At 37.6% G+C, this 27,079-nt stretch overlaps 1 protein-coding gene across 1 annotated transcript in view; it reads left to right on the top strand.

The window, feature by feature from the left end:
• DDX10 (DEAD-box helicase 10) overlaps positions 1-27,079 on the top strand; it is a 300,470-nt gene that overhangs the window by 64,398 nt on the left and 208,993 nt on the right. Inside the window, exons 10-13 of the mRNA XM_027772832.1 lie at positions 2,107-2,208; positions 9,072-9,159; positions 13,387-13,475; positions 14,407-14,878. Of these exons, the coding sequence (XP_027628633.1) occupies positions 2,107-2,208; positions 9,072-9,159; positions 13,387-13,475; positions 14,407-14,878 (751 nt within the window). The remainder of the gene's footprint in view (positions 1-2,106; positions 2,209-9,071; positions 9,160-13,386; positions 13,476-14,406; positions 14,879-27,079) is intronic.

The following is a 27,079-nucleotide window of genomic DNA, read 5'->3' on the forward strand; positions in this document are numbered from 1 at the left end:
CAGGTTGTTCCTTCCAGCTTCTAATGATAAAATTCTACTTAAATTTAGTGGTATTCAGTATCTCTATGTAGAGTTTTGGAGGGTCCTCCAGAAATAGGCTCTAATGTTACCTTCTAAAATCTTTCCAGCTGTTTATGTACCCTGGCTTTGGTGGAAATTTTTTTTTGGTTTCATTTTTCTTACTTGTATTTTCTGATTTCTACTCCTTTTTGTTTTCGATTTTTTTTTTTTGAGAGGTTTTCGCTATAGGGCGCGTGCGCTCGCCAGACAGAGAGAGACATAGAGACAGAAAGTGAGAAATCACCCCCCCAGGGGGGATGGTCATGCCGCAATCCCTTCTCCTCCATTCTCCTCTCGGGATCTTGGGCACGCACGCACACGCGCCCGGCGTGAGATTTAAGCCACCGGGTCCGAGACGCGAACCGCAGTCGGCTACGTGGGAGTCCAGCGACATAGCCATTACGCTAACTGCTGGTTCCCTGTTTTCGATTTTAAAACAATTATTTAATTTTATTCATCATCATCATCATCATTTTTAAAAATCTGACCAGAGAGAGAAAGAGGGAAAATGAGAAAGCAAGCCACCAGGTCTGTTACTCGAACCATAATCAGCCTTGTGGGAGTCTAGTACCTTAACCACCATGTCACCTCCCATCCCCTATATTCTACTCCTTTATTCATGCCATTCTCCTCCTCTAGAATACCTTGGCCTTTCTTTTTCTTTTTTTCTTCATCTTCAGGACTTACCTGACACGCTACCTGCCGTGACATATTTTTTTCGCTGGCCAACTTGGGGTATTTTCTTATTGTAAGTTATGATCTTCATTGCCCATGGCCGTTGGCAATAATTTTTTTTTTTCATTTGCTGACTGTTTTCTTGACTCTCTTTTTCTTTTTTCTCCCTATCTCCCTTCTTTCTTCCTTTTTTTTTTTCCTTCTGTTTTTGTATTTGTCTTTTCTAGTCAATGAGAGTGTTAGATTCCTGAAAACAGGGCTTTTTATCCTTTATTTGTTTTTTCAAGTTTATGCCAGGCATAAAGTTTATTAGTAAATAGTTGCTTAGTTAATTATAAAAAAATTGCCCTTCATATTTTATAGCATGAGTCCTGAAGAGGGTGCTTTGAGATTATTTTTTCCTCTGGTAAATTAAAAAAAAAAAAGCCAGAATAACTAGTTTCCTTCTCCATTTTTACTACTTGCACGTAATAGCTGACACTAAGGTATCAGAAAAATGTATGCATGTATGCAGGTAGCACAAGAAACTCAACCACAGATACCTTGTGGTTTAGGTTAGTACAAATTTTTGAAGGTGAAACATGAAATAAAATTTTACTAGGTGAGGAAAGGAATGTTACATGGTTTGGAGGAAAATATTTCATCTGAGCAGAGATTAATTTCTTTTAACCTATGCCTCTTCATTCCCAAAGTAGAAATAAAACCCAAAGGAAGATGAATTGATTTTTTTTTTTAACGTACTGGGTGCCATGTTTATTAATTAACTGACTTTGATTATATTCCTTTTCTAATGTCTTGAGTGACAAATTGTCTCCTTGCTGTATGGGTACAGAGCTACTTATGAAAATCTCTGAGTTTATTTATTTATTTATTTATTTTTTTTTTTGAGAGGTTTTTGCTATAGGGCATGTGCCCTCGCCAAACACATAAAGAGACATAGAGACAGAAAGCGAGAAATCACCCCCCAGGGGTGATGGCCACGCTGCAATCCCTTCTCCATTCTCCTCTTGGGATCTTGGGCACGCACACATGCACACGCAACCGGCGTGAGTTTTAAGTCACTGGGTCTGGGACGTGAACCACTTTCGAGTACATGGGAGTCCAGCGACATAGCCATTACGCTAACTGCTGGTCCCTCTGTAGTTGATTTCTCAAGATCTAGCTTTTGCATTATGGTTCTGCAATTAGGAATTGTAAGTAGGGATGAACATTTGATGTAGGGTGTTCAGAGTCCTAGTTTTCTTTTGTCATAGAAGATAAAAACCTAGTATTTCAAATATTTACTATTAGATGAACTATTTATCATACTGTTAAAATGTGAAAATGCAGATTACATTGGTATTTTAAGAGTCTTTGTTTCTTTCTGTTTAGGTACAAAGAGGATGGTGAAGCTTTATTAATTTTGCTTCCCTCAGAAGAAAAAGGGATGGTACAGCAGCTTCTCCAGAAGAAAGTGCCTGTGAAGGAAATCAAGTAAGATCTATTTCTTGTCTTCTTGTTATTTTGAATAAAATGAGGGCATGAAATTGTCATACTCATTTATGTACACCTAATTCCCTTCTCCTCTTAATCCATTCAGACATTTTTAAATTTACGTTTTTAGAGCAGTTTCAGATTTACCCTAAAATCTAAAAGCTATGAGATTCCCATGTTTCCTCTGTCCTGACAAATACATAGCTCCCCCATTATCAACAAACCCCCAGTGAAAGTAGTACGTTTGTTTTAATTAATGAACCTACCTTGTTGACACATCACCCAGAGTTCATAGTTTACATTAGAGTTAATTTACTCTTGATGTTATATATACTGTGAGTTTGGATAAACATAATTTCCACTATTAAAGTATGTAGTGTGTTCAAAAATTTTGTGTCGTGTCTTATCATTCTTTTCCTTTCTTTCCTTTCCCCACCTCTGACAATTACTGATCTTTTATCATCTCCATACTTTTGTCTTTGCACAATGTCATATAGTTGGAATCATAGAGTATGTAGCCTTTTCCTACTGGTTTCTTTTGTTTAGTAATATACATTTTATGTCTTTTCATGACTTGAGAGCGTGTGTATTTTCAGTGCTGAATAATAACTTCCTGGATGTAACAATTTATATATCCATTTACCTACTCATGAGGGACATTTTGATTACTTCTGAATTTTGGCAATTATAAATAAAATTGTTAATTAACGTACGTGTTTAGGTTTTGTATGGACATAAGTTTTTTTTTTTTTGAGAGTTTTTTTATTTTATTTTATTTTTTTTGCTATAGGGCGTGTGCACTTGCCATAAAGACAGAAAGAGAGAGAGACAGAAAGCGAGAAATCACCCCCCTGGGGGGGATGACCATGCTGCAGTCCCTTCTCCTCCATTCTCCTCTTGGGATCTTGGGCACGCATGCACATGTGCCTGGTGTGAGTTTAAGCTGCTGGGTCCGGGACTTGAACTGTGGTTGACTACATGGGAGTCCAGCCACATAGCCATTACGCTAACTGCTGGTCCCTGGACATGAGTTTTTAATTCTGTTGAGTACACAACAAGGGATATGATCGCTGGTTCATGTAGTTAGAGTATGTTTAAAGTATTCTCTATGGCATTTATCTTTCAAGTTACATATGTTTGTGTACTTTTAAGGATAAAGGTATGTCTCATTTTGTTAGAAATTGCCAAATTGTCTTCTAAAGTGGCCTCATCATTTTGCAGTAAATGTATGAATCTTTTTTCCCCCTCCACATCCTTGTCAGAATTTGGCATAATCAGTGTTCTGGATTTTGGCCACTCTAATAGATGTGGTGGTATCCTATTTTTGTTTTGTTTAGTTTTTTCTTTTTTTAAAATTTTATTTAAAATGTACACTTAGTCACTGTATATCATAACAGCATCCAAAATGAATTTTCCTAGCACAAATACACTGTATATTAGTTCAGTCAAAGATATTACCATGCCCATTATTATCAACAGATAATTTTTATTTTTGTGTCCCTTCCATGCTTTTCTTCCTTTTTTCCTCCCTTGATTCCCTCCCTTTCACCTTCCTCCATTTTCCTCCCTCCTCCCACACTGTCTCTAGTATCCACAGTTGCTCTCCATGCTTTTATACATTCCAGTCTTTCAGTTCTTGCCACAGAATACAGATATTCATTATGTATTGAGTGGGGACATATAGAGCCTCTCTTTCATAGTCTGGCTTGCTTCACTTTGTAAATCCTCCATATTCATCCACTTTCTATCAAGTGCCAGAGTCTCTCATGTTGGCACATTTATCCGTAGGGTATATGTGCCGCACTTTTTCAGTTTATGGACATTTGGGTTGGTTTTATGTCTTAGCAATTGTGAATAATGTCACACAGAAGGTCAATGTGCAAGTATTTTGTCAACTTAGTGTATTCCTGTTCTTTGGGTAGATACCCAGGAGTGGAATTGTGGGATCATATAGTAGTTGTATTTGTAAGTCTTTGAGGAACCTCCGTGGTATTACGTTGCTTTAATTTTAACTTATCTGACATGGTGTGAAACATTTTTTTCATATATTCATTTGCTGTGTGTCTGTCTGTTATTTTATCTTTTTTTGAAGAGAGATTTTTGCTATAGGATGTGTTTACTCACTGGAGAGACAGACAGAAACAGAGACAGCATGCGAGAAATCACACCTGTCGCCTCCCTGCCGAGGGAGATGGCCATTCTACAGTCTCTTCTCCTACATTCTCCTCTGAGGATTTTGGGCATGCATGCATGTATGCACATGCGCCTAGCATGAGTTACAAGCTACAGGGTCTGGGACTTGAACCGTGGTAGGTCATGTGGGAGTCCAGTGATGTAACCATTATGCCATCTGCTGGTCCCTCTGTTAAGGTTTTTGGCACATTTAAAAATCTGTTTATTTGTGGTGGTGTTGAGTTGTAAGAGTTCTTTGTGTATTTTGGATAGCAGTCCTTTACCAGGTGTCTTTTTGCGAATATTTTCTTTGGTCTGTGCCTGCCATCTCATACCCTTGACATCGTGTTGCAAAGAACAGATGTTTTTAATTTTAATAAAGTCCATTTCTCAGTTCTTTTATGGATTGGTCCTTTGGTGTTCTATCTAGTCACTGCCACACTTAAGGTCTTTTGGTTTTCTCCTGTTATCTTCTAGGAGTTTTATACTTGTATGTTTTACTTTGGCATTCATGGTCCATATTGAGTTAATTTTTGGGAAGTTACATCATTACTTGTTACTCTTTTGTTGTTCTTTTTTAAAATTTTTTGTCTTTCATTTTTTCCTACCTTTTGTGGTTTTGTTCATTTTATGATTCCATTTTCTTTTCTTAGCATGTGTTAGAATTATTTTTTTCAGTCTTTTATAGCAGTTACTTTACACTTTATAGTATGCTTACAATAACCAGGCCCACTTTCAAATAACACTGTATCACAGGTAGTATGAGTACTTTATAGTAACTTAATAATTCTAATTTCTCTCTCATCCTTTGTATCATTGTTATTTATTTTACTTATATACAAGTACACATTAAGCATTTATATACATAGGTAAATAACTAAACATATATAATGAAATACATTGTTTTGAAAACAATGTTAATATTTTGGAAAATCTTATCTGTTAAATTAAGAATAAGAAAAATTGACCTATCTGTGGTGGTAAGAGCTGCTAAGACACTGTTCTTCAGAGGCTAGGGCTACATGAGAGGCCCATGTGTGAATCTCTATACCAAAGGCTTGGCGTGGTGGCATGTATCTATAGTCCTGGTGATTTGGGGAAGCTGAGGCTAGGGGATTACATACAAGCCTCAGGCTGGCCTGGGCAACATAGTAAGATACTTAAGAGTAGGGAAAAAAACCCCAGAAACTGGGCGTGTCAGTGTTCCTGCTTTTAGTCCCAGCTAAGGTTGAGGCAGGAAAATGTGGTTAGATCCCATCTTTAAAAACAAACAGAAAAAGGAAAAATAGGTTTTTATTATCATTTCTTCTTTCTTTAATGCTTTTTATTTCTTTATGAAGATCAGAGTTTTGAATTATTTTCCTTTCCTAAAAAACAATTATGCATTTCTTAAAAGGCATTTCTATTAGCAATAAATTTTCTTAAAATATTTGTTCTGAGAAAGTATTTATTTCTGCTTCATTTTCTAAAACACCTTTTTTTTGTTTTTCTTTTTTGCTATAGGTTGCATATGCTCACTGGAGAGAGTGGGGAAAGTGAGAAACCACAGTCCCTTTTTTGTCATTCTCTCAGCATTTTGGGTACACATACATACACACCCAGAGAGTTTTTCAAGCTGCTTGGTCTAGGACTCAAAGCATGGGTTGACCATGTGGGATATAATGCCTTACTCTCCATAGCACCTACTGGCCTTCTAAAATGCTTGTCAATTTGAGAGAGAGAGAGACAAGCAAACTCAATGGGATCTCAATCAGCCATCTTGGGCATGCACACATGCACATGAGTTGGACTGGTTGATCTGGAAACTAAACCCTGACCTTCCATTTAGTTTCTAGCATTGCAGAGTTCTCTGTTACCTTGTGCCAACAGTGGCTGAGCCTCTTTCAGTTTTGAAGGATAATTTTGCAAGGTACAGAGTTTTAGGATTGTGCAGTTTTTTTTTAGTCCATATTTTAAGTTATTTCGCTCTACACTATACTTGCTTGCTAGATATCTGAGAAGTCAGATGTAATTCTTACCTCTGTAGGTAAGGTGCTTTCTCTTCTACTCATTGGTTGCTTATAGGATTTTTTAAAAAAAAATTTCTGTAGTTTGAAAATGTTATGCCTAGGAATAGTGTTTGTTGGCATTTATCCTGCCTGGAATTTTCTGAGCTTTCTGGATTGTACTTTGGGTCTGATGTTAATTTTAGGGGAAATTCTCAGTTATTAGTATTTCAAATATTTTTCTGTTCCTTTCTGTTCTCATTCTGATATTGCTGTTTTGCATATATTGTCCCTTTTGTAGTTGTCACACAGTCCTTGGATGTTTTGTTTTTGTGCTTTCTGCTTTTCAATTTTGGAGGTTTTCTCAAGCACAAGATTGTTTCCTCAGCCATGTATAATCTACCAGTAAGCCCAATAGAGGCCTTCTTCATTTTTGTTGTTGTTTTTTTTTTTTTTAATCTTTGATTTCCTTTTAGCTGTTTCTTAGGATTTCCATCTCTTTGTTTATGTTGTTCATATATTGTGGTGTGCTGTCTACTTCATCCATTATCGCCTATCTGTTATAGCCCGTAGCATATTATTCATTGTTATTTTAAAGTCCTGGGGTGGTAGTTCCAAAATCTCTGGCATGTCTGCTTATGATGCTTGCTCTGTCTCTTCAATTTTTAAATTTATTTTTTTGCCTTTTAGTGTGCCTTGTAATTTTTTCTTGATAGCCAGACATGATGTGCCAGGTATAAGGATCTATTGTAAATAGGCCTTTGGTATGTGGAAATAAGGGGTGGGTCAGGGGAAGCTTTCTATATTTCTGTGATTAAGTTTCATGCCTTAGGGAGCTTGTACCTTCTATTGCATTTAAGATGTATTTTTCAGGCCCCTCCCTTAACTTATATGGAAAGGATGGCTAGAGCTGGCCTGAGTTGACTATTTCATTCCCCTTATTCAGTCTCATAAAACCCCAGCTGGTTTGGTTCTTATTAACAAGACCTGCCCTCAGGTGAAACTAGTTAAGAACAAAGTTCTCTAGAATATTTCAAATTATTCCTTTTGCCCTCTCTTGCTGGAAGGACCAGGGCATTTTTCATTGATATTTACTGTTGGCGACCTGATTGAGTTTCTGACAGTAAAACTCAAAGAAGTGTGGAGGACTTGTCTATGGGTGGGTTCTCCTGGAGCTTTTATTCTCAGATTTGCCCACACTGAGCCCCCAACAGTTTACCAGTTAGAATTCACGTTTTCCTACTCAGCCATTCAATTTCTACTCTGGTAAGCTATGACTCCTTGTATCCACTTCCTTGTCTCTCCTGTCTTGGGGTTTGTAGTTTGTCCTGTGTCCTCAGGATCCAGGAATGAATCCAAGAAGAGTCGTTGCTTTTTCTTTCTATTTAGCTTTTTTTTTTTTTTTTTTTTTAAGTTTAATTGACATAGAATTGTACATATTTATGGGATAACCGAGTTCATTAATGGATGAATAAAGAATGTGTGGGTATACATGAACACAACAGAGTACCAAGACAAAAAAGAATGAAATCCTATCATTTGCAGTTATAGGAAATTTCATTAAATGCAGTAAGTTGGGTACAAAAAGACTAATCTGCATGATCTTACTTATGTTTAGCTTTTCATTTGTTAAAGGTGGAATGACAGCCTCTAAGCTTCTTACATGGAGTACTAGACATCAGAAGTTTGGCTATTGCTTTGACCTGTTTTATAAACAACTATGTCAAAAGACCATTGGTAGAGAAAAGAGATGGAAAAAATTGGTAACTTTAGGAATCAGTGATGGTTGAAAGATTTAAACCTCATGGATAAAATTATTTTTAGGGTTTTCTGTCGATTTCAGAGGATTCTGCTGTCTTGTTATTGAGGATGTGTAGACTGAGCATGAATGAATTCTGTTGACAGTTCACTTATATTAGGGCCATAAAAACTTGGGTTTGATTTGCCTAAAAATAATTTGGAGGTTAGTTAGATGGAAGACTGGTTGAAGATGTAGAAGAAGCAGAATTGGCCATGAGTTGAATTTTTGAGTCTGAATGTTTTCTACCTTTGTATGTTCCAAAATACTTGATTAAAGAAAAAGTAAAAGCAACGTTACTCATGAACACCCATTACCACACCAGCCTTTCAGGATCACAGTAGTTCAGTCTAAAATTGTGGAAACAGTGGGATCTTAATATAGGACTATTTGGTGAAACCTAAACCCTTGTAAGAATTTTTCTTTGTAGAGCCTGCCTGGGCAGTTAAGTAATATCTGTTATATTATGTCCAATTTCTAAGTAGGGAAATAAGTATTTTTATTTCTTAGCTACTTGTTTATTAACTTCAAATTGATTTTATGATATTTGAAAATGGAAACATTTATGAAAATGTCATTAGATTTCATTTGTTACATTTCATTGACAATTCATCTTCTGTAGGGAGGCTACTCTGTATCTTTATAGACTTAAGAAATAACCGAAAGGTAATTGTGTTATTAATGTAAGTATCTTTCACTTACTGGGTATGAGATGTTTAAAGAATGTCTGATACTATTTTTTTCCCTCTTGTATTCGTAATATGCAACGGAATCAGATTTATGTCTGGTGTAATTTGGCCTAATATGGCTTATAGATGAGAAATAATGTCATACATTTAAAAGTAATACCATTATCAGTCCCTAAAATTGAGATGTCTTAGTTTAACCTTTATCTTTTTGTTATAAAGAATCAATCCAGAAAAGCTTATAGATGTCCAGAAAAAACTGGAATCCTTTCTAGCCCAAGATCAAGATTTAAAAGAAAGAGCTCAAAGGGTAAGTCATGTCTCAGCACTAGAAGTCCAATGCACTGCACTATCCATTGCCCAACAGGGGTAAGTCATTTTTGAATTAGATAATTTCTTTTTTTTTTGGAGAGTTGTTTTTTTTTTTTTTTTTGCTATAGGGCGCGTGCGCTCGCCAGACAGACAGAGAGACAGACAGAGAGACAGAAAGCGAGAAATCACTCCCTGGGGGGATGGCCACACCGCAATCCCTTCTCCTCCATTCTCCTCTCGGGATCTTGGACACGCATGCACACGTACCCGGCGTGAGTTTAAGCCACCGGGTCCAGGACTCGAACCGCGGTCGATTACGTGGGAGTCTAGCGACATAGCCATTACGCTAACTACTGGTCCCATAATTTCTTGAAAGTGAAATATGCAATACAATTTAATTTAATCATTTTGGGGACTATTTTAGGTTGCCTGGTTATGCTTCAGATATTTAAGCAGTGTAATTTTCAGATAAGGCAAGCTTATTCCTTAAGTTAAAAAAAAAAATGTACTTCTTTGTTTTTGGAGAGGTTTTCGCCATAGTGGTGTGCACTTGCCAGACAGAGACAGAGAGACAGAAAGCGAGAAATCACTCCCTGGGGGGATGGCCACACCGCAATCCCTTCTCCTCCATTCTCCTCTTGGGATCTTAGGCACGCATGCACATGTGCCCGGCGTGAGTTTTAAGCCACCGAGTCTGGGACGTGAACCGTGGTCGACTACATGGGAATCCAGCGATGTAGCCGTTATGCTAACTGCTGGTCTCCCCAAAAATGTATTTCTTATAGTAACCTGGAAAAATCTGTTATTATTGGTAGTCTTATCAGAGGCTTATGGAAAATCTTCTGAAAAATGATTTTTAGATGTATAGTAGTCTGATTTCTAGTATACTTGATAAAGTTATCAACTTATTTCTTCAGTCAATTGTCTATAATTCCTGAGTGTACTTTCTTGATTGTGTGATTAGTATCTCTCTGTATTAAGTTAAATTTCTAGAAAGCATAGAACACTTGCTACATTATCTTTAGGGATGAAATTTTAATCTATAAATATGACTTAATGTTTCCAAATTGCTTTTTTAAATTTAAAAATCTTGATTAGCAAGCACACAAGGAAATTTTTATTTTACTTTTCTTAATTGACAAATTCTGTTTATAGTATATAGTATGTTTTGTAATATGTACATGTTATGGAAGGGCAAAATCAAGCTGTGGCATATGAATACCTCATTTACCAATTATTTGTGGTAAGAGGAGTCACTTTTAGTTAAATTTATTTTTATTTTTTTAAAGAGTGTCTTATAGATTATAAATGAAGATGTGATGGGCCAGCAGATAACACAATACTTACATCACTGGACTCCCACCTAGTTGAACAGTTTGAGTCTCAGACCTGGTAGCTTAAAACTCACGCTGGGGACCAGCATTTGGCTTAATGGCTATGTTGATAGACTCCCATGTAGTCGACCGTGGTTCGAGTCCTGGACCTGGTAGCTTAAACTCACGCCGGGTGTGTGTGTATGCGTGCTCAAGATCCCAAGAGGAGAATAAAGGAGAAGGGATTGCGGCATGGCCATCCCCCCTGTGGGGTGATTTCTTGCTTTCTATCTCTCTGTCTTTCTGGCAAGCACATGTACCCTATAGCAATAACCTCTTAAAAAAAAAACCCGAAAAACAAAAAAAAACAAAACTCACGCTGGGTGTGTATACATGCATGCCCAAAATCCCAAGAGGAAAATGGAGAAGGGATTGTGGCACGGCCATCTGCCCTAGGTGATTTCTCGCTTTCTATCTCTCTGTTGAGTACATGTGCTCTAATAGCAAAAATCGCTCAAAAAAGAAGAAAAAAGAAAACAGATGAGAAATGACTGTGCATTGTGCTTTCCAGTTTGTTCAGTCTTTAAAATAACAAATATTTGAGTCCCTATTATGAAGCTATTCATTTTCACTAGTTTTCTTACCTTTGCATATTGTATGATCTTTGCATCTCCCACGGCACATCAACAGTATGCTAAAGAGTTAGGGATTCAGAGATTCATTTCTCTTTGAGCAGAGAGATGATGTGGGAGGAAGAAAATAGAGAAGATACATGGACTAATTTGAGCAGGACATTAAGTAGTCAGGCTTTTATATTGTGGTTTTGAAAATGGGCATTTCCAGCAAAGAAGTAGGTTTCATAGCAAGAGAAAATCTTAATTTTTTTGTCAGCCTAAAAAATATTTTGGTAAATTATTGTTGCTGTACTTTAAAATAACAGTATTGATGAATGTGAAGGTTTGAGTGATTACTATGCACCAGGCACTTAGTCATTACATGACTGATTTGTCACTTTTATATGCACTGCTATTAAATCTTCCCAACAACCTTTAAGTTAGGTGGTATTGACTTATTTTACAGATGACGAGATGCTGTCTTGAGAAAAATAAAAATTGTCTAGCTTCACATAACTATTAAGTGGTAGACCTGATATGCAAATCCAGATCTGACTTCTAGAGCTGCCATGTGACATGAAGAGAAATTAATTTCAAAATATGAGAAAGCCAAATGGTGATCTATGCAGAAGTGGACTTCTGTAAGCTCACTATACCTGAAATCCAGTGAAAGTATCTTTGAACAAATTGTTGATTATTTTTTCTTAAAATTTTTGGGTATATGAACATTGGTGTACATCTTTTGTACAGCATACAAACTTCAAGTTAGGGGTTAAAATCTTTTTTAAAAGAACTAATTAATTAATTATTTTTCAGAGAGGTTTTTGCTATAGGGCACATGTGCTCGCCATAAAGACAGAGAGAGACAGAAAGTGCGAAATCACCCCCCAGGGGGGATGGTCATGCCACAATCCCTTCTCTTCCATTCTCCCCTCGGGATCTTGGGCACGCACGCACACATGTCCGGTGTGAGTTTAAGCCGCCAGGTCCGGGACTCGAACTGTGGTCGACTACAAAGGAGTCCAGTGAAATAGACATTATGCCAACTGCTGGTTCCAAGAATTATTTATTATTTTTAAGAGTGATTTTTGCTATAGAGTGCATGGGCTTGCTGGAGAGTCAGAGAGAAAGAAAGTGAGAAATCACCCCCTTGGAGGGATGGCCATGCTGCAATCCCTTTTCCTCCATTCTCCTTTTGGGACTTCGGGCACACATGCACAGGTACCCAGCATGTGCATGTACCAGCATGTACCATGTGTTTAAGCCATTGGGTCTGGGACTTGAATTGTGATTGATTATGTGGGAGTCCAATGATGTAATCATTATGCCATCTGCTGGTCCCGGAATTATTTATTTTATTTATTTTTTGAAATTTGCTATAGGGCATGTTCACTCACCACACAGAGACAGAGAGAGTGGAGGAGAGAGAGGGAAAGTGAGAAAGTAATCCACTAGGTACAGGACTGGAACTGTGGTTAACCATGCAGGAAATCAGCCCCTTAACCACCATGCTACCTGCTAGCCCCAACTGGGAGTTAAAATTTTTAGAATCATTATAAATAGCACATACACTAAAAAATAATATATATGAATTCTGATGCATCTTGCCTTACTGCATATGTAGGAGGTCATTCAGTTATTAATTAGGAAACATGAGACATTGGAAGGATGTTTCACTGGTTTGTACATACAACAAAATGAACCTTCCAGAACAAAGATGATAGAATAGCACATTGAAATAAATGATGTGATTTATCGGGTGTCACGCATGGTTTAGCAGAGTGGCTAACTGTTTGCCAGCAGCAGCAAGCTATCTAGTTTCATAGAAGCTATTTTCTAGCTTTTGATTGTTATCTGGATAGAATCAAAATAATAACCAACTGGGATGACTTTTTTTTTTTTTTTTTTTTTTTAGGACAGTTGTAGGGGAGAAAGTTATCCTTGAACTGGTGCCGTTTGTTGTTTTTCATGGGTGTGGAGACAAGAGAAAATGGTTCAGAGATTAGTTTGGTAGAAAGGATTAGTGAAAGCTAGAGAAAATGGGAAGTTTAGGCAATATGGAAATGGGAATTTACAGAAATGTCAAATTTCATAGGAAAAATAATTACTTAGATGTTGTGATACCTGTTTACTTTACCAATGGACAGAGAATTGGGATCATGTTTACTTTCTGATTTGTGTAGCTCTGCCATTAAAATAGTTAAAAATTTAAAAAAATTCTTCTGTTCTCTTTTAAGCAGAAGAAAAATATTTCAAGTTGATGACAAATGTTCTACTTTTTATCCTCTTATTTTACAGTGTTTTGTCTCCTACATACGTTCAGTGTATCTGATGAAGGATAAAGAAATATTTGATGTGAACAAGTTACCTATACCTGAATATGCCCTGTAAGTATTCATAATATGTTGTAATAATCATTTTTTAGCTTTCATTCATGCTGATAAAGACCTAATCCTTAATTGAATCTTGATCTTAGATGGAGAAAACAAGATTTCCTTTTTTTTTTTTTTTTTCCATTTTTGGAGAGGTTTTTGCTATAGGGCACGTGCATTCCCCAGAAAGACAGAGACAGAGAGACAGAAAGCGAGAAATCATCCCCCAGGGGGGATGGCTATGCTGCTATCCCTCCTCCTCCATTCTCCTCTCAGGATCTTGGGCATGCACACGCACACTCGCCTGGTGTGAATTTAAGCCATGGGGTCCAGGACTCGAACTGCAGTCACAGGAGTCAGTGACATAGTCATTACGCTAACTGCTGGTCCCCAAGATTTTCTTTTTTGTCTTTGGTTTATAAAAATCCCTTTATAGCAGTGATGAGACAATGACAGTCCAGTTGAATCTTTACAGACAGTTATGTTTTATCCTTTCATGGCCATGTCATTTCCAGTTTATTTAGTACTTAGACTTTATATAATACTTCCATATGGTTAATTGCATCTTTGTAACAACTGTGAGATAGGCCTGAAGGTATTAACTCATATTATGAGAAAGCTGAGGTTGAAGCAATTGAATTGGAAATTCGTGGGTCTAGTACTTGACCTGTTATTTTGTTTCTGATCTAGTGCTTTTTATTTTATAAGCTATTACTCTCTAAAAGAAAAACCAGATGTCTAAAATGTTTTCTGATGAGTATTCAGTGTATTTTGCCTTGCCTTTCAGGTCATCCAACCTGTGAGTATTGACTTGTAGTTCACAGAAACATTTTTTTATTAAAAAACCCTAGAAATAAATCTCTACCCTTGAGAAACTGTTTCATAATGCCCATAAATATACAAGCAGTGTGTTGAGATAATCACTTTCATTTTTCCCCTATTTAAGGTCTCTTGGCCTTGCAGTGGCACCACGGATAAGATTCCTTCAGAAAATGCAGAAAGAACCCACCAAAGAATTAATAGTGAGCAAAGTCAATAAAGTAATTGAACCAAGGGCTCCTTCCCTTACCAATGATGAAGTGGAAGAATTTAGAGCCTATTTCAGTGAGAAGATGTCCATCCTTCAGAAAGGTGGGAAAAAACTAGAAGGGACAGAATACAGACTGACTAATGTTAGTGATGAAGATCAGGAGGAAGAGGAAGACAGTGAGGAGGAAATGGAAGAGAAACTGGGAAAAACAAAAGCATCTCAAACTCAATCTGTTTCTAATACTGTTGAGGCCCAGAAGACCAAGGAGATTCCTATGCAGTTTATGGACAGAGATAAGGAAGATGATGATGAACCTGATGCTGATTTCCTTAAGGTCAAGAGGCACAATGTGTTTGGGTTAGACCTCAAAGAGAATAAAGCATTACAGGTGAGTTTATTCCCATTTGAAGATCTTCTGTTAGGTTGCTTTTTACTCTGTGCTAGTTGGTGCTTTTTGGGGACTTAAAAAGAAAGAACTTAGAATGACTTTCTTTGGAGTGAACTTCTTCTCCCTTTCCCCATATTAAAATAAAGAACAAGTGCCAGAGAATTCTCATGCTTTTCATAACTTTAGGAACTCTGAAAGGCTGACAGGTTTTATCTGTTGGTTATCTGAAGTATATACTTTGTTTTGTGTTTATCTTTTACATTTTATAGTTACTTAGAAATAGACTGATGGGTGATTCCATTTTAGCACAGCAGGTTTCCTTGTAAAGCTTTCTTAATAGCAAACAGGCCAGTTTAAGATTTGAATGATAGCCATAAATTACGCTTTTTAACTTAGAATTGATTGTGGATCATGTTTACATCCTTGAGTCTTATTTTATATATATATATTTTTTGGAGAGGCTTTTTGCTATAGGACACGTGTGCTCGCCTGAAAGACAGACACAGAGGACAGAAAGTGAGAAATCACCCCCAGGAGGGATGGGCACGCCACAGTCCCTTCTCCTCCGTTCTCCTCTTGGGATCTTGGGCACGCACGCACACGTGCCCTGTGTGAGTTTAAACCACCCAGTCCAGGACTCAAACCACGGTCGACTACAAGGAAGTCAAGCAAGGTAGCCATTATGCCATCTGCTGGTCCTGAGTCTTACTTTTTTTTTTTTAATAGCATTTTTTGAAGTTGATCCATTTATCGAGAGAGAGAGAGAAAAAAACCAAAAAACCAAAAAACAGTCACTCTCAACAGGGTCACTTGCCGTAATCCACTTTCCAGATTTTCCTAGCCAGTCAGGGTAACAGGCACGTGTGCACTCATGTGTACAGATTGACTCAAGACCTGAACCCTGATCTTCCGTATGGCTTCCAGCTTTGCAGATTGTTGTGCTACTGCTGTATCAAGGTGGTTGGTCTTTTTATTTTTACATTTTTATTTTATTTTTTTGGAGAGGTTTTTGCTATAGGGTGCATGTGCTCACCAGAAAGATGGAGAGACAGGAAGCGAGAAATCATCCCCCAGGGGGATAGCCACGCTGCAATCTCTTCTTCATCTTTCTCTTGGGATCTTGCGCATGCATGCACACACACCTGGTGTGAGTTTAAGCCACTGGGTCTGGGTCTCAAACCATGGTCGACTACATGGGAGTTCAGGGACATAGCCATTATGCCAACTGCTAGTCCTTATTTTTACTTTTTTTTAAAGCAGGGTCTCTGTATTGTAGTCATTCTGTTTCAGCTTCCTGAATGGCTGGGAGTAAAGGCATGTGTCACTGTGTCCAGCTGTTAGAGTGGGCCAGGAGTCAAACCTGGGCCTCTACATGACTTTTGCTTGTCAAGTAGCAGTGTGAACCAGCATGTGTTACCTTGGCTTGGCCTCTTTTTTTCTTTTTTTAGTATTGTAAGAACTTGCTGTTGGTGTTAGAGCATAGATTAGCTAACTTGCAGCTTAGTTATTCGTATACTCTTACAAAAATATCCCAGGTTCCAAATCAAGATTCTGATAGATGGGAGCCAGGATTTTTCTGTGTCTTGTCTCTTCTCCTTTTTTCTTCATTCTTCTTTTTCTATCCTTTCCTCTTTTTTCTTTTCTTCAAGCAGCAGTTATTGAGTACCTTATAGGTTTCCAGCACTTTGCTAGATACTTAATGACTACCTTATACTTTAAGATAGTAGACTTATAAATTAATATCAGTACAGAATCATGACTTTGTATTAATTTATTCAACCAAATTTTAAAGCTCAAATATGGACATCATATTAGAGAAGATATCCTGAAAGAAGTTGAGCAATAGAGAATGAATAGGAGAATTAATAAGGAGAATAAAACATTCTAAATGAAGAGTACAGAATGAGCAAAACCATGGCAACAAGGAGTATGTTGAGTATGGAGAGTTATTACTGGCATGCTGCTCCGTGGTTAGTCTCTCTGAGCTTTTGTGGCCGTCTCTGTATAGTGTGGCCAATAACATGTCTATTTTGGAGAGTTATTATGATTAAAAATATAAAGCAGCCAGCGTAGTTTGCATAATTAATAGTAGCTATTATTGTTTTCACGTGATAAAATATAATAACATGGTCCGGGAATGCATGAGATAACTGCTGAAAAATAAGTCCTCTTTCTGCATCAGGACCCACTGTAGAAAGAAAAGGTTATGCATTTATTTCAGCTATAGTATCAAGAACAAACTTACTTTTATGATTAATAGCATAGTTAATTGATAAAACATTTGTCACCTTCTCAATCCAGCATGAACTGAAGAAGGCTAAATCCTGCACTGATATCACAGGTCTGGTTCATGTCACAGCTAAACACTTACTGAGCAATGTTATGTGTGTAGCATTGTGTGACAAACACACTGTCTGCATTAAGGCTCATTAATAATTTGATCATATAATCAGACCTTAACAAGGCAAGTACAGGGTCCTGTAGAAGTATACTGATTGCTTATAAATAGGATGAAAAGTGTTTTTAATGGTAGATATTTATTTCATGTGGAGTCATTAAATGAAATTCATTATTGGTGGGTAGAGTACTTTGTCTAGTTAACTGGCAGTATTCTTGTTATTAATATTATGCAGTGTATTTCTAAAAACTCTTCTATAGAAGACATAGGTTATAGGTATTGCTTATACTCTTTAAGACTAAATTTAAAAATAAACATGAGGGGGGGCCAGCAGGTCGTGTGGTGGTTAAGGTGCTGGACACTCCCACATGGCTGACCACAGTTCAAGTCCTGGACCTGGTGGCTTACCTCCTGTCTCTCTGTCTCTCTCTGGTCAAATTAAAAAATGAATGAATAAATAAAATTAAATAAATAATTAAAAAAAAACATGAGAGAAAGAGTAATGTCCTTGTTAGTGGAGTGGTTGGCATATTGATGAATTGTTTTAGGACACTACTGGTTTACTTTTTTTTTTTTTTTTAAATCCCCATAGTTATTTGACTTAAAATGAGAATGAAATGAGAATGAACCATACTAGTTTATTTCCAGTAATTTCTTACAGCTCTGTTTTTTGTGAAAGAAGTATTGGGGAGTTCTTAACATCTGCCAGTTATCTTTAACCTGCCGTGCCCTTTGAATAATGCATTTCATTTATTTAGACTTACCATAACTTTGTACAGTGTTGCATCCATTTTACAAGTTAGGAAACAGAGGTTTTGGGTTGGCTCAGTAGCACAGCAGTAACGTACTGCTCAAGTGATGCTGGATCCACATGGAAGACTGCGTTTGGTTCTCTAGTTGGTCTGTACACACACCAGGTGTGCACGCCCAGGATCTTGGCTGGTTGGTAAGGTTAGTTGGGGCTTGTGGCATGAGGCCCTGCTGAGAGTGCTTATCTTGGTCTTTCTCTGTTTCTCACTCTCATGATAGGGAAAAAGAAAATGGAAAAGAAAGGAGCTTTGAGGGGTTCAGTTACTTATTGTTTGCCTAATGTTCCATAATTAGTTAAGTAGATGACGTAGATGTAGACTCATCTGACTGCCTCAATATGATTATGCTTTTTTTTTTTTTTTTGGGAGAGGTTTTTTCACTGTAGGGCACGTGCGCTCGCCAGACAGACAGAGAGAGACAAAGAGACAGAAAGCGAGAAATCATCCCCCAGGGGGGATGGTCACGCCGCAGTCCCTTCTCCTCCATTCTCCTCTCGGGATCTTGGCACGCACGCACACGCGCCCGGCATGAGTTTTAAGCCACCGGGTCCGGGACGCGAACCGCAGTCAACTACGTGGGAGTCCAGCAACATAGCCATTACACTAACTGCTGGTTCCCGATTGTGCTTTAAAAAAAAAAATCCTGTCTTTTCTACATTTAATAGGGTCTTTTACTGTTACTTTTTACTTCCCACTAGCACTGCCACTTTTCGGTCCCCAGACCCTTGTCCATACTTGGCTTAAAAGATAAGCTTTATAGTCTGTCCTCAGTGGTGTTCTGAGTCATCTTCCTGTGAATCTTAGTCAGATTTGTATTTTTCTTTTTAAGAGGTTGATGATCCATGCTTCCGTTTAGTTCTTTTTTCGATTGTCCTTTGTAAGCTAAGCCTCTACCCTATTATTCTTTCATTGTGAATTTCTGTATGCACTGAAAGATTCCTTCCTAGATTATTCTCTTGCCACTACAGTATTTCATATCTTGGCTGCCCTTCAGGAGTTAGTGCTGATCTTTTATTTGAAGTCATCTTTTACTTCTTCAGCCTACTGACCCCTGGTTTCTAATTGTCTATTTTGCTAATTTTTTTTATTTGTAATCACATGAATCTCCCAATTTGTTTCTTCTATACTTGTTGATTATTGAGTTTCTCATAACGTTTGTAGTGAAGGGACTCATAAAATGTTCAGTTGAATTAAGCAGTAAAAAAAACTCTTTAAAATAAAATTGGAATTGACATTGGTACCATGAAGAGTAACAATGGTAGGAAGATCTCAAATAGAGTTGTTACATATACCCATTTTCCTTCTTATGGGGCCCTTTTTCTTGCATCCTGTGCTTAATTCTTGAGTTGCAATTTAAGCTTCCTTCCAATTCAATCAAAATATTGGGTTGTTGAAAAAGCCATAATATCTATTTTTTGTGTTTTTCTATGCAAAAATGAGTTATGACTTTTCTGACGACCCAGTAGTTACTGTGTGACTAGAAGTTTAGGTGTACTTACTGAGCTGATACACACACTCACACACACACACATATGTTTTTATTTCCCTATTTGGGTTTTGTATGCAAATGATTTCCTGAATATAAATTCACAGGGGAAAGCTGAAACCTGTTTTTGGCTTGATATTTATTCTTTAACATTCTTGATTATTATTGTATCAAAAATATTGACTCTGTTTCCCACTTTTGTACAGTATCCAGTATTTAAAATACCAGCTGACTATCGAATTTTCTAATGACCTACTTTTATGGTATAATGTTCAGAAGTAACACTTAGAGAGTATGTTTATCTTTATTCTAGGGTAGTTAAAATAGAGATAATGAAAGAAATGTGAAATAGTACAAAGTGTTCTTGAATGTCATGTAAGTTGACCTTGAACTTGCTTGTTATATGATCAGAAATAAGGGACTTCTCAAACTCATCAAGTGCTTCTTTACATGGCTCTAACAAATACTACTGTACGGATTTTGTACTAATAAGGAAGGTCCTCTGCATTTAAAAAGGCTAATTTCCAAAATGCTGTTCACAAGACCACTTTTTCTTAAGTCTGAGCAGTCAGTGTGTGTTTATTTACCTAAAGCTTTTTAATGGGACGACTGTCTCTCTGACAGTACTGGACTCAACTCTTGATGTTTCTTTTCAACACTTCTAAATTTGCCTAGATAATTTCCTATTTGAACTTTGTTCTTTTTAACTTATGTTTTTGAAACACAGCTTCAAAGATGATGTTGAATCTAAGTCTGATGCAGCAGCTGAAAGTAGTGCCGTCTGTTGGTTACAGGTAGAGTTGAATCACTTCGACTTTGATGTGAATCTTTTGTTGTTGCTATGAAAGTTTGCATTTCAGGTGAAATGTAGACTTAGTAAATGAAGACTTTATGGGGATTTTAGAAAAATTGATTGATTCAGCAAATGTTTGAGTGTTTGCTGTGCACTAGGCATTAGGACCCATTAGCAAAACACACATTGTTGGGATCAGCAGGTGGTATAATGGTTATGTTAACTGGACTCCCATGTGGTGGACCAGTTGGAGGCCTAGAGTTGGTGGCTTAAAACGCACACTGCAGATAGCCTAATGGTTACATTGCTGGACTCGCACGTAGTCAGTCACGGTTTGAGTCTCGGACCTGGCAGCTTAAAACTCACGTATGTATGACCAAAATCCCGAGGGGTGCGGCCTGGCCATCCATCTGAGAGTTGATTTTTTTTTTTTTTTTTTTACTTTCTCTCTGTCTTTCTGGTAAGCACATGTAATCTATAGCAAAAATCTCTCTTTTAAAAAATAAAAGACTCACACAGGGCATGTGTGTGCATGTGTCCAGAATCCTGAGAGGAGAATGGAAGAGAAGGTATTGTGGCATGGCCATCCCTCCTGGTGGGTGATTTCTTGCTTTCTGTGTTTCTCTGTCTCTTGAGAGTGCAGGCGCCCTATAGCAAAAATCTCTCTTAAAAAGAACCAATACAAAAAAAAAAAAAAACATGCACACATTGTTTCCTGTCCTCATGGAGTGCTCTGCTGGGAGAGGATGGACAAAAAATGGGGACAAAGCAGAGTGAGGGTGATTCACAGTTTAGGAAATGATGGTAGGTGCTTTGACTGCAAGCAAAGCCATCAAAAGTGGCCACATTGGGTGTTTGTAAGGCACCTCCTGCCTTTGCTGGAGTAACACCTAGTAGGGTTTTTAAGTACTAAAAAGATTACAGTACCTCTTCTTCCTAATATGTAATTTAAAATGAAGATAGTACTAAACCTTAAAACAGTAAGAAACTCTTCAAGTTATTTTTTTTCATGGTGACTTTGTCACTGCTTTTGTATATATAAAGCATTTCTAGAACAGTTTTTTAGGGACTCCAACTTTACTGATTCCCTGAGCATACATATAATCTTCCTATAGGTTGAATGGCCACTGAGAACTCATCACTGTAGGGGAAATGCAAAGATCATTCAGACCCTCTTTGGTGCTGGCATTGGCATGTTCATTGGTCAGAGCAGTTGCACTTTAGTAAAATTAAGTGGGAACATAGGTGTCTGTATATTAAGAAAGACCTATTATTTTAGTAAAAGTAAAGCTTAAGTCTAAACTGTAAGACAAGTATAAGATTAGCATACAGATTTTTGTGATGCTTTAAGTTTTAGAAGTCTTCAGAGTATTATTTCTCAAGCTATATATTGCTCAAGCTATATATTTACCCAAGTGTTAATGTTTGTTTATTCTATGAGAAGAAGAAATATGGAGAAACAGGTGCCCCCAACTGGGACTCAGGCCGAGATCCACCCCCCTCTCAACTAACCTGGATCAGGGGCCTGTGTCCTATCCCATGTGTACAGGGAGCCTTCAGATGCTAACCTTGGGCCCTTACCCATTGGATCCAGTTGTGCTACTGTTACACCACCAGCTGGCCTTCAAGAGTTCATGTTTTAATTTCCAGTGAATCACAAACCAGCGATTTGTACAATATATTAAAGATTAATTATTAGAATAATAAACACCTCTTTGTTTGCCTAGCTCTCTTTACCTTTTCTTTTTTTCTGTCTCTGTAGGTTGGATTGTTTTCTACTATCTTTTGATGGTAAAACCTCCTCTGTATTCTTCCTCCCCCATCTCTTCTGTTTGACAATAATAGGATACAGTATTATAGGGTCTTTGTGTGTGTTAATGCATCTGTGTGGTGTCACGAATGATGTTTAATGAATGAAATGCACTGTCACGAAAACATTGCAGTTTCTATATAACCCTTTCCATGCCTTTGGGCTATTATTGATGTTTGAGATTTAGCCTTTTAACTGGTAATACCACAGTTGGGATATGATATAGTACTTCCTATTATATATATCTTTTTTCCTTGAATCCTTTTGGTTCTGGGCTTTGCTGTGTTTTGAATGTGTCCCCTCTAGCATTCAGGTGTTGTCAATGTGATAGTATTAAGAAATGTGGACTTTAAGAGGTGATTAAGCCATGAGGGTGCCTTCCTTATAATGAATAAAATTAAGGCTCTTACAGAAGAGACTTCTGGGTCCAGCAGGTGGTCTGGAGGTTAAGGCAGCTGGATCCTAAATGGTAGACTACACGATTAAAATCTGGGACTCGATGTCCTGAAGAACATGCCAGGCATATTTGCATGCGTGCCCAAAATCCTAAGAGGAGAATGGAGGAAAAGGGATTGCAGCATGGCCATCTCCCCAAGCGGAATGATGTCTCGTTCCCCCCTTGTTACACTCTGTATCTCTCCAGTAAGTGCATTTGCCCTTTAGCAAACTAAAAAAAAAAAAAAAAAAGGCACGCAAGAGACCTCCTACAGTGTTCTGCTAGCTTGCTCCTCAGCTTGCTCTTTTGCGCTTCTGTCAAGTGAGACTGTGATGTTTGTCCCTCTGGCCATTTTGCCTCCTGCCAAGTGATGAAGCAGTAACAAGGAAGACCTTCACTAGGCACCAAATGCTAACACCTTGGACTTGGACTTCCTAGCCTTCAGAACTGTGAGAAACAATGTATTACCAAATCTCAAATATTTTGTGATAGTAGTACAAAATGGGCTAAGCCAGAAGATATCTGTTTAAATTGAGGGAATTTTAAGAAGAATTAGTACATAGGCTTCTGCTAGACCCATTGACTATATACAATGAAGTGCATGGTAAGTTGAATCCCTTTGAAATCAGGTAACACTTCTCTTTTGTTTCTGCCTTCTCAGAAACATCTTTCACATGGTGTATACTTAATATTTGCTTGTAGCATGGGATCATTTTCTTAAAATGAGCCTCTCCCTTGGCATTTGTTGATAATATTTCCATCCCAATAAAATGTAGCTTTTAAAATAAACCCATAAAATGTAGCTTTTCCTAAACACATCGTGGTTAGAAACAACTATGACTTCAGTTTTAATGAACTGATTATCTATCTATCTATCTATCATGCCAGTAGTGTTTTGCCATAGAATAAATTGTTTATCTCTTTTAAGCAGATAGCAGACCATTAATCTCTGGGCATTTCCCCCCCAGAAGGCTGTTGCTGTTTTTGGTTTCTTTTCTTCTTTTAGCTTGCCTACTGACTGTTAGAATAGAGGTGACAGACGGTCTTGATATACTGTTGGGCAGAGAATCTGTTGGTTTTTATTTGGCATAATAAATGATTGAAAACAGAGTGATATTTTGTTACGGTTCTAATAAAACCAACATGGTGGTGATTCTTATGGTGCATAAATTTTAAGCTCCAGAAACAAGAGCCTTAGTAAACTGAGCACTGTAAATATCCCTGGAATATATGGAGAAGTTCTTACACATTAACCATGGATTACATAGAAATCATTTACTGCAATTTTTTTTTTTAAAGTACACAAAGGATGACGCTCATATTTTCAGGGATGATCTGTCATTGTGCAGTTTTCCTTCCTGTTGTTTTGTTCATTCCTCATACCTTGCATTGCTAGAGTCAGTGAATCAATTAATTTCTCAGTGGCAATCACTATAAAGCATGCTTATGAACAGTTCTTACTTAAGTTTGTTTTCTAAGTTAAAATGTCTTATTGCCTCTTACATCTTTTGGGTGATCAATGAGAATAATTCTGCCACCTGCATGCATTTTCATGTGTACTGATTTTTGTCATGAGAAGTAGCAGAACAAAGGAATGTTTTCTTTCTTGCTGTGATACCTAATTTTGGAAGGTACACTAATTTCAAAGTGTTTGATGTAGGAAATGGTTGCTTAGTCCAAAAACACTTGGCAAGAACTTGCTAAATAATGCTCTCCTGTGGTTTGGATCAGCATCATTTTGTTTTCTTTGCATCTTTTGATCTATCTCTACTGTCTTCCTACTTGCCAACATTTTCATGAAGTAGAACTCGGCACATCAAAGAGTAGGTAAATTTTGGTCAGCCTACTTCTACTCCCTTCCCAGTATTCTGAGACTAATTTTTAAAAAAGGAATTTATGAAAATCTAGCTTTTAGTGAATCTTATTTTCTTTTTGCTTTTTTCTATAGAGGGCTTTTAAGGTTGACTCAAAATCCAGCACACTTGGTAATAAATATTTTAATAACTCTTGAGCCATTATTTAAAATAACTTGAACAAAGTATTGGCTATCATTGGATCCTTTTAGAAGTAATAAATACTCTCATTTCTAATTCTCTGTCTTCCATCGAAAGGAGGGAAGAGATACTTTATTGCCCTTGAATATGCTATCAGTGTCCTGGAATCTACCTATGTAGTATCCAGTGTGTTTACTAGTACCAGCTTACCTACATTGATTTATGTAGGGTTTGTAATAACTTAATAACTTCATTAGGTATGGTATACTGTGTTACTCGTCCTTTCCCTGCTTCCCTTGTATTAACTAGCCTGTCTTAAAATACAAATTGAAGTTCTATCTGGCTTTTTAAATTAATTTATTGAAGAGAAAGAAGCAAATATATCTAGGTTTTGAGAACAATGAAGAGTTGAGATTCTGTTGTACTTGTAGGTTAACAGCCTGTCATACTTACATGTTGCTAGACCTCTCATGACACACAGTCAGCATGAGTTTCAAGTTTGCATTGGTTTTCTAGCCACCTAAGTCCCTCAGGGGCCATGGAGGTAGTCTGAATTGGAGCTGTCCTAGTTTCTGCCATAGCAGAGAAACTCCGAACTTAGAAAATCCTGTCTTTCAAGAGGGCTGCTAAGCCCAACCTTTGCTCATGAGGGAGACATTATCTTTATTATCCTGGTCTGGAAACAAGTCTGTCCTCTGCTTCCAATGAGACAGTATGTCTTCTAAGGGTTTAGGCTATATATCCTTGAAAAGATAGTCTGGAAGAGAGTTGCTGGTGGCATCGTGGTTAAGGCAGCTGGATCTTACATGACCGACACATGGGTTGAATCCTGGATCAGAGCTTGAAAAGTGCTCTAGGCACATGTGTGTTCATGCTCAAGATCCCAAAAGGAGAAATGGAGGAAAGAGGATTATATTGTGTCCATCTGCCATGGAGGGATGTGGGGTGCTTTCACACACACACTGTCTGTTTATCTCTGGTGAGTACACATGCCCTCTAGCAAATTTACAAAAAAGGTAGTCTGGAAGAGTAGCTGATACCAGATGTACAGAAACATGAGCACGGATGTTCCCAGTACTAGGTAGCAGCAAAAAGAACTGTATTTTGATCTGACTTTCTGTTTTGGTACGTTTTTCTCCTAAATTAGGAAGAGAAATGTTAGCTTAAGTAATCAAGATGAGTTCCAGAAACACGGATTTCTCTATGTGGGAACCATTGCTGTTGCTCGATAAAGGCCTAAAAATAGAAGGTAATTTGCTTTCTTCCGACTGAGTCGGGTGCTCAGCATGTTGAACACTGTGATAGGTGGCCAGCACAGGTTGCTTCATACTCTGTTTTGCCCCACTGTGCTATATGCCTTTGGAAGGCAGGGAATGTTTATTATTCATGCGGGTGTTACAGATTTTGGTTTGCCTGTCATTGTAGTAGGTTCTTAGTTATTTGTTGAGTGAGTGAATGAACAAATGAATAAATCTGTAGAAACTCTTAAATTATGATTTGCTTGCTCATTCAGACCTTTTACCCTAGATTGAGATAGTGCTATCTGTGAGAGAAATGTATGTGGAAAAAAAAGGGTTGGCAAACTTTTGTTGCTTGAATAGGACCTTGCAGTGGGTTTGAAAAGCTGGGTGACATGCACAGTAAATACCTTGGGGAAAATAATTTTTGAACCTGAATTAATCCATCATCATTCTTTTCCTTTCATAGAAATTGCTTTGATCTGAGGAATCTTTGAGAGATTTTTTTGCTATAGGGTGTGTGTGCTCACTGGAAAGACACCTACAGAGAGAAAGTGAGAAATCACCCCATCAGGGGGATGGCCTCGCCGCAATCCCTTCTCCATTCTCCTCTTGGAATCTCGGACATGCAAGCACACGTGCCCAGCATGAGTTTTAAGTCACTACTGGTTCCAGGACAAAAGCCGTAGTAGACTACGTGGGAGTCCAGTGACGTAACCGTTACATCATCTGCTGGTTTCTAATTTCTTTTTCTGGTCCTTTATGTTCACCCCCAAAAATCCAAAAAAGCACAAAACAAAACAAAACAAAACATTAAATGAGAAATTTTGATTCCCCATCCTCTAAAGAAGGATGAGAACATTCTTTAGAAAAATTATCTTCTTGGGACCAGGGGATAGTGTATTAGTTATGTTGCTGGACTCCCAAATAGCTGACTGTAATTTGAGTACCAGACCTGGTGGCTTTAGGCTCATGGCTGGGCATGTGTTCGTGCGTGCCCAAAATCCCAAGGGGAAAATGGAAGAGAAGGAATTCCAATGAGGCAATCCTTCCTTTGGGATGATTTCTCGCTTTCTCTCTTTCTCTCTCTCTCTCTCTCTCTCTCTCTAGTGACCACATACACCTATAAAAAAAATCTCTCTTCAAAAATCTCTCTTAGAAAAAGAAAAAGAAAAACATTCTTGTACTGAACAACACTAGTTTTAGATTAAATTCACAGTAGAGGTCAAGTTTAATC

This window comes from Tupaia chinensis, unplaced genomic scaffold (assembly GCF_000334495.1).
Source record: "Tupaia chinensis unplaced genomic scaffold, TupChi_1.0 Scaffold000311_2, whole genome shotgun sequence".
In the NCBI taxonomy this organism is placed as follows: Eukaryota; Metazoa; Chordata; class Mammalia; order Scandentia; family Tupaiidae; genus Tupaia; species Tupaia belangeri.